Source organism: Ammodytes marinus, assembly GCF_949987685.1.
Source record: "Ammodytes marinus genome assembly, chromosome: 21".
Classification (NCBI taxonomy): domain Eukaryota; kingdom Metazoa; phylum Chordata; class Actinopteri; order Uranoscopiformes; family Ammodytidae; genus Ammodytes; species Ammodytes marinus.
Window position 1 is genome coordinate 13,801,459 of NC_137225.1, and position 8,980 is coordinate 13,810,438.

Genomic DNA, 8,980 nt, shown 5'->3' on the forward strand with positions numbered 1-8,980 from the left:
TACAAATCTATATTTTATTTTATTATAGACAAGATATAGCTTGTTGGTTTTCATTTTTATTTTGGTTTGAATTCAAAGATCAGGAAAAGGTTAGACCAATTGTGCAGTCCAGCATACACTACCCAATTTCAAGATGCACCTCAGAATCTCAAAAATTAATTACAGCTCACAATGTTTTTTAAAAGCAACACAGTCCACATTCAAGTTTCAAAATATCAACAGAGCTGGAGTGGGGGGGTTGAGGATTGGGTGATTTGTGCTATATTTGGGCAACTAAGCAGTCGGGTGGTTGGAAAGAATTTGTAAGACTCCAAAAGAATGCTAATGTTGCTCCGTATCTGCAAGATGTAGCCTACAAATGGGCAACTACAGTATGTGCAAACATGTTAGTTATATCAGCAACAGTGTTCACCTGTGACTGTGCTTTTGGTCATTTGGGTCTCTTAATTCCTCCTAAATGCTCCACTTTCATCGCCCGCTAGATGCTACCTCCGTCTTTGTGATGTTTGGTTGTGGGCAGTTAACGCATTGTTTGAAGATAGCTGTTGGAGTGAAAAAACCTACGTGTTGTAAAACCAAGACAAGAGTCGGAATACCTTTCTTTGTGCAACCTCTTTCACTTTTAAGCATTCATGTGGTCCATTGTTGACATACAAATGTTTAATTTTGAATCTTGAATGAAGTAAAATTTGATTTTTTTCTTATTCTCCCTGCACATTTGTTTGTATGTTAAGTCAATGCAGGTACTATTTATTTTGGAGATAATACTTTATTTTGGAGATTATACTCTGGTGTGTGACTGTGGTAGGAAATACAATTTCATAGAAGCGTGAAGTCTATGTGTGAGGTGCTCTGCGCTCTCATAAAATGTTACATTTTGGAGCCGACACGGGATCTGCAGCCCCTTTGAAGTGTCAAAACATGTTTGTGAACGGAGAAGGGCTGAATGGCAGACGGACTCACCTGCAGCGCCTTTTTAAATTGACCAATTTCTGTTAAGGTTTGAAGAAAAGTTGGATGGACAGAAACGGGGGTGTATTCAACAGCTGACCTTTCACTATTTATCACAGCAGTGTGGGCACAACATGCACCTGAGCTGACACTGACACACACCGATGGCTCAAAGGTCACGGTTATCCAACTCGTGCATTCCAACTGATAGCATCACAAGGCGAGATAACACCACTGCTGTTTCTTAGACCAGTGCCAGATTTGATGTGTCTCTGTGTACAAAAAGAAACATTTTGGCCCCTTTGAGCATTGAGTTTGTCTTCATGTTTATAAAAAAAGTATGTTACATAGCCACAGGATTAAAATTAATTGCGAATCCACACACACTGTTCTCTGGCAGCAGATTGTTTACTTGTTTGTCGAGCGCGTGTGTGTGTGCCAATTCCTCAATGTTGAACCAAGCGAATTTTGTGTGTTTACGTGTGTGCGCCTTTGTCTGGCACTGTGTCAGGGGGAATAGCCTGTTGGGGTTATGGAGGGTGCAGCGTGGGGTGATGAATAGGATGCTTTTGTGCTCAGTCTCTTGCTCAGCTGTCTGTGAAAAAAACCCAACGAAGGAGAGAAAGGTGAGGGAGAGAAAAGGGGGCCACAAGGTGAGGGGAGATAGACCAGATAAAGGAGAAGAAAGGGAGATATAATAGGGGAGAGGAGATGAGAGAAACACTGTGAAGAGAGGGAGCACAGGTGAGTCACGGGGGAAACGAGAGGTGAAAGAACGGGTGGAGAGGTGAGGAAGAGGAGGGAGGGGTGTGAGAAAGAGAGAGAGAGAGTGACTTGTGCATTCAGGAACACTGCACTGTTGTCTCTCCAGCCAAAACAGGGGAGACAAAGAAGTTGGCTAATGTTAGGAAATTGTTTGACGATCAGTGGACAAGAGGGAAAAAATTTAAAGAAAAGGTCCCAGAAAAAAAGGGGTAAGAGAAAGTGGTACCCCGTTTTGCTCATTTTGATCACTCTGCAGAAACACAGGCCTGACCTGGTGGCCTCAACCTTCACACATGATGGGCTTTTGAAAATGAGCCAATCGCGCTGACGGATGCTGATGATGGGTTCAGTAGCCAAAGCTGTCGGTGTGGCCACTTTAATACACATCACATAAAGAGAGCCATTCGACTGTACTATTTTCTAATGAGAAATAATATATAATACGTTTTGGTTTTTTTCACACTGCATCTATTACAATAGAGACTAGGATGGGAGCATTAGAAGGTCAACTGTGATACAAAGCCTTGATATGTGATATTTGAGCGACCTTTAAAGCACTAAAAGAAAAAGAAAAAAAGACCATCACATGAGGAGGAAAGAACTCGGGACCTTTCTGGCCTAAAACTCCAGCTGAGTGGGCACATCCAGTTCTTCTGCTTTACAAAAAGTCAAATTCAATTATTTGGATTATTTATTTATCATATCAAGAAATGTTTTAAGCAAAAATGCCAAACATTGTCTGGATCCAGCTCCTCCATTGTTAGGACTTGCTTGTTGGTGTGAATGCTGAAAGCATTCACAGCTTTGATATTCACCGCATTTATTCTTATTATTCCGCCATATTCATGTTCGGCCATATCTTCAACATGCTTCATTCCACAAACTTCCTTCAACTATCCTCATATTCAGCCAATTTTTCACATTATTGCTTTCATTCAAAATTTTCAAAAAAATTCATAACTTCATAATTAATAAGCAATTAAACCAAAATTATGAAAAGTTTCAAATCTCTTCTCCTCCCTGAGGATTCATCCTAGAAACTCCATTCTTAGGTCTAAATGTTCAGCTCATTCCAGACAACAATTATTCGTGAACAGATTTTTCATAAAATCCATAATTTCAAATAAATTCGACTTTTTATGAAATTAATATTTCATGCAAAATTATGATTCCTCCTACTCGTTCATACTTCATCGTAGAAACTCGATTCAAAGTGTCCCATGTTCATCTTGCACAGGAGCACGTTTCCATAATTCACTATTTTTTCATAAAATTCATAACTTCAGAGATATTTAAAGGTTTATTACACCCAAAATCCGTATTGGGAATGCATTGGGAAATCCACAAAACGCGAAGCGTTTTGCACTGATTTCTAACACTTCAAGCTCACTGATAATTCATCCAACAAAGTTAATTTCTTCAACTAACAGTTCAGCTATCTTTCGTCTTTCATTGTTAAAATTCAACCTTTAAAAAAAAATGCATAGTTTTCAAATTACTCAGCCATGTTTGATGCATGTAACATCAATTTTAGTGATATTTAGAGTGTGGCAGAGTGGAGGAGAGGGAATAAAAAAGAACACCAGAAATCTAAACGTAAATTGCTCTCAACTCAAAAGTTTTTACATTAAAGAAACACATTTGACACTGAATATTAATTGGAATCTTCTGATTCTCAAAGTATGATCATTTTTTCTGTCAGACAAACGGTTTGCGAGATATGAGAAGCAGTTTGGGCTTATGCGTTCATTTAAAACCTCTGTCTGTGTGATCTGGTTGGGGAGACAAGTGGCCGTACGTGTGTAGATTACCAGCTGTTTACAATTGACACTGATTAGCTGTCTGTTACCATGGTGACCCCTGAACGTGCACCTGCCTTTGACATAGGCTAATGTAGGTCAAACTCCAATCCCTTATGCTCCATAGAGAGGGAGAGGGAGAGAGGGACACACACACACACACACACACACACACACACACACACACACACACACACACAGACACACACACACACACACACACCACACACACACACAGACACACACAGACACACACACACCACACAGACACACACACACACACACACACACACACAGACACACACACACACACACACACAACACAGACACACACACACACACACACACACTCACACCACACACACACACACACACACACACACACACACACACAGACACACACAGACACACACAGACACACACACACCACACAGACACACACACACACACACACACACAGACACACACACACACACACACACACCCTACATACACCACAGAGACACACACACACACACACCACACAGACACACAACAGCCCCACACACACACACACACACACACACACACACACACACACACACCAGAGAGAGAGAGAGAGCTTATGGAGAAAATTCAAGATGCGTTAACTCAGTAATTTTTCATCCGATAAACTTCATTCCACATTTTACATGTTCAGCTCCTTCAGGGCATTACATGGTAGTATCCTGATTGAGCTGAACACAGGGTTGGGGGTTCGATTCCCCGTTCCAACACCAAATTTTAGACTTCACCGGATTTTCTTAAAAATTTGCACAGATGTTGAGTATGACTCAGAGATGACATCACAAGAGTTTAGAGGTCAAAGTTCAAATTTCAAGGTCACTGTGACATTGCCTTTTGTGACTGCATTCTCATGAACGCTTCCACGGTTTTTCTTGAAATTTTGCACAAATGTTGATTCTGACTCAAAGATGAACTGATTACATTTTGGAGGTCATAGTTCAAGGTCATAATTAATTCCTAATTCCAGCTAGAAAGTCCATTCAAACTTCCAAATATTCCACATTTCTCAAACATTCTATTTTTCAACCATTCTGTTCATTCAGATATATTCATCCTTCGTTCTTCATCAACATTCAGCAGTGAAGTTTATTCAGCATCAGCTTCAGTTCAGCAGCGCAACATTCACACCGCAATTTCTTCAGGAATTGCATTTCTAGTTTTACTTAATCTCCTTTGATAGTAAGCTGATTATCTCTGGGTTTGAGATTGTTGAATAAGTGATTAGAAGATGACACATCGAGCTTTGGGGGATTGTGATAGTAAACAATTTTTTTTAAAGCAAACAATCAATCATTTAATCATGAAAATAATTCATGATTAAATGAGGACTGAGCCCCCATGAGGCTCAGTCCTCGTCGCAGCGGACCCGGGTTCGAATCCAGCCTGGGTCGTTCTCTGCATGTCATTCCCCTCTCTCCCCCATTTCATCTCTGTCTCTCTGCACCAACAAGCATGGAAAATGCCAAGAGAACAAGTGATATAATCTATAGAAAAAAATGTATTGATGAGATGATTCTATATTTAAACCTATTTTGTCAAGTTTGAAAATATTTCTTATACAAGATTAATTTGTATTATTATTTCTGAATGTTTGATTGGATTAAATATTTGAAAATGTCACCGTTGCCTTTGGGAAATTGTGATTATATATTTTTTTCTTTTATCTGACATTTTAATGACTAAACATTTATTCAGTGAATAAAAGCAGATGTATAAATAAATTGTCTTTAGTTGTGGCCTCATTTGGCCTAAACTCTGTCAAAGGATTTCTGGTGAAAAAAACCTACTGTGATGGATCTCGAGTATCATCAGACAATATTGAAACATTTCAAGCAATAACCAGCCCTAGTGACAGGATGGACCATTGAATGGAGGTCTTCAACACTTTGGGCTGTATGGTGGCCAGTGCATCTCCATTTCCATGCTACTAAATCTGACTCTGGGTCCGTGACATCCTTCTCTTCCAACTCTCTGTGCAGCATATCTGAAAAACGAGGCCTCAAGTCTCTCTTCACACCCATCAACATGACTTTTATCAGTCATAAAAACAAACAGTCAAAATAAAAATAAATTAGTTAAACGAATAAAATCTCACGTTTTGAAATCATGCTGCATAGCAACACTCTGGATTTGAGGCAACTCCAAATCTCATCCCCTTCCACCCAGATGTGTATCCTATCCTATGCTTCCAGTCAGCCCACACATTTGGATTTTTCATCTCTCTCTCTAAACACAAAACACAAAACACTTGAAATGATGCCATTGAGCACTGACGAGGTGTTTCTCCCCAGAGGAAAACAGATTACACAGATGTGCTGTTAGCAGAGCCTGTTGATTCAGGTACACACACACACACACTTATTCCTGCTCCATCCATATCTGTTGTTTTTCTGCTCCTAACTTATTCCGAATGCGGACAGCCCTGGAATAACTAACCCGAGTATGGATGGATAAATACTTTCTATCTACCCACACCGGGGGGTTCTCCGAGGCCAACGCAGCATGGCCTTTTTTTCTCTCTCTGATGAAACAGCAGCGAGCAGTGGAGGGCTTAGGGAGTGGGCGATCGGGACACAAACTGTTTTTTTTCTCCACAAACAGCAGGATGAAATGCAGGGCTGGCAGGGATATGGCATCCTTACCTCGAGCACAGCCAACGCAGCAAGCCTCCTCTCTTGCTTTGCAAAGTCATGGGCTCCCCACACACACACACACACACACACACACATATACACACACACACACACACTCTTTTGTTTCAATGCATCCAGCTAAAAGAAAATGCAAGAAGTAAATAAACGGGGCCAACTGTATTTGAGCAAGCTCATTTTGCATGATAACTACAACAAATGTCTCGTGCTTTCAATTTGTCATATCAGGGTTGTGTAGTACAAGCCACCTTGGGGGTACAGTAAAGGTTTCTCTCACTCAACAGCAGTGAGGTACTCCCAAAGTGTATTCAAAGATATCCTGGATGGCAGCAAACAACAGTGGAATATAGCCTTAATGATGAAGCCAGGTGATGATGTGAGGAGGCAGACATCATTAGCCTCCATCATCACACTTCATCAGAGGAGAGGGAGTGTGCCGCGCTCCGTTAGCGTAATGAGCTGGAAGTACGAACAAAAGCAGATGGCTTTATGAGACAGACAATAAGGCGCTCATAATGGAATATATATCATTCACTTCCATGTAAGCAATCAAGCCCATTCTTCTTTCCCTCTCTCCTCTGCCGTTTCTCCGTTATCAAGGAGGCATTGGAAGGGCTGCCATCACGCCATAATCTGTTGGATTTCTATGAGACTTTTCCAAACACTGGGGCATAATTCATCATGACTGAGAGAGCGTTTAAGTGAAGTAAGGCTGTGCCGACTGATAAGAGGGCTGAAGACAATGGCTTCTATTATGTTGTCCATCCTCGAACCCATAAAACACAGTGTTAAATTGGCACCATAATAAAGAGCCTTATAGCCTGTGGCTAACCTGATGAGACTGCATGTGTTATGGTGTGTTCAATGTCTCTCATAATAGTACTTTTACAGAGTGTCTCAGTCAAAGCATTTTTTATCTCATAACAGGTGGGTTTTTTCTCTCTCTCCCTCTCGCTCTCCCTCTCTCTCTATCTCTCTCTTAGATAAAAGTGTTCTATCCATCTTAAACCTTTGCAGCTTAACACTGTCAGAAAGCTACACATCACGCAGCCCAACTTTTCTCAATGAAAATAAAGTTGCAGGCTACAAAACTGAAAACAAAAGATAGATTAAAGACTTTACATCCAGGCTGACACTGAGATGTCAATCATCTAGACTTTCCTCACAACATCTCAATGTGCGCTGGCGTGTTATCTTTTTTTTTTTTTTTCTTCTTACACAATGCACAGAGAAACTTGGCCGCTCTTCCTGCTGGTCTAATCTGTTTTTGTTTTTTTCCTTTTGAAGGGCTCACAGCAGGACGGCTGCCCATAGAGCAATTAAAGCTTCTTCCTTAATCCAGTAACAACTGGAACTCCTCTTCGTTCTCCTCATCATCATCATCTTCATCCACCACCGCTAACACCACAACCTCCTCTCTCTTACATCTCCCCCGCGTTATAGCCTACAGCAAGTGCAACAGTAGCCTTACTCACCCCCAGCTTCTTACTCCGTATCCTCACGTATCCCTGTTTGACTATGTCGTTGAAGTTGGAAGCCATGGTGAATGAGGAGGACCAGGAGGGGGGAAGCGGGTAGCCTCCTGTCCGATGTGACGAGTTTCTTTTTTTTTAAAGTGACCCTCTTCTTTAGGGGTAGCTTAGTGTTGTTACTCTAAAATGGGCTCGCTAACGGTTGTTTCTGACGTCCAGCAGCGGCGGAGAGAGCGAACGGTTCGGGCAAGTCAACCTGCTCCTGTGTCAGCGCTCTGGCGCCCCGGCTTCAGCTGCGCGGTCCATCCGGGGAGAGGAGGGAGATAACGTTCGACAGCTGACTCACGTGCGAGCCGGAGAGGAGAGAGGAGAGCACGAGAGGAGAGAAGAGGCGAGGAGGCGCGCGCGCTTCCTGGACCACACCATCCCCGAAAGAGTGAGGGGGGTAGTGGGGGAATAACTGCCGCGGAGGGTAGGGGTGGGAGTGGGAGGGGGTGTCTCTTTATTTCAAGGAGGGTGAGGGGGTTGAATTTATATATTTATTTTGTCATATAACCCCCGCTTGACAGTAACATATAGCCTACTACTCACTTGAAGAGTATTTTCTTCTCTTTTTTGTATTTTTCAATTACAATATGTCAAGTAGAATACTGTAGCTGGGGGGTAACGAGTCATATCCTGGATGTAATAGGGTTGCCTATTTGGAGATTTAGTCGAGATGAGTCATCTTGGTTGACACTGATTGTCATGTTTTATGACGAGTGAGCTCCGTCATAAAATCATTGTCATAGGCTACCTGTAATGAAAAAAACGTGTTAATGTTAAAAGCGACATTATAGACAATTTAAGTTTAAGAAAGAAGAGAAACATCTGCTAACAGATTCAAATTTGATTTTCAAATTGAGAAAATAGGCCACGTCCTTGTTTGATTTAGGCCTAATATCCTCTGGTGTTTTGGGTTTTCTAGCCTTATTCAAACTTGGTCTGGTCTTGGACCAGGTGCACAGTTGGATTTGAGGCTGTTTGATAGGCTACGGTAAAAATGGAAGAAATAAGGGCACCACCTGTGCGGTCGGGCGGCATCGTGTTGAGTCGCCTACCCAATGAATAGTGAAATAGTTCAACATTTGAACTGTTTTAAATTAATTTACTGAATAACTCAATTTGAAACACTAACAAGTGCCCCTCTGTAATACAAGAACACAATAGGAACTATTAACTATGTAACCATCTAAAGGCTAATTCATTCTTTGCATGGCATCCATTATGTCCCTGCTGACTTTACGAATCCTCTCTA

General features: G+C 41.5%; 1 protein-coding gene across 1 annotated transcript in view; it reads right to left on the reverse strand.

Moving 5' to 3' along the window:
* dok6 (docking protein 6) overlaps window positions 1-7,752 on the reverse strand; it is a gene marked incomplete at both ends in the record, with an annotated part of 44,382 nt that extends 36,630 nt beyond the window's left edge. The window contains one exon of the mRNA XM_080050520.1: window positions 7,687-7,752. Coding sequence (XP_079906646.1) covers window positions 7,687-7,752 — 66 coding nt within the window. The remainder of the gene's footprint in view (window positions 1-7,686) is intronic.
* Between the last annotated feature and the right edge of the window lie 1,228 nt (window positions 7,753-8,980).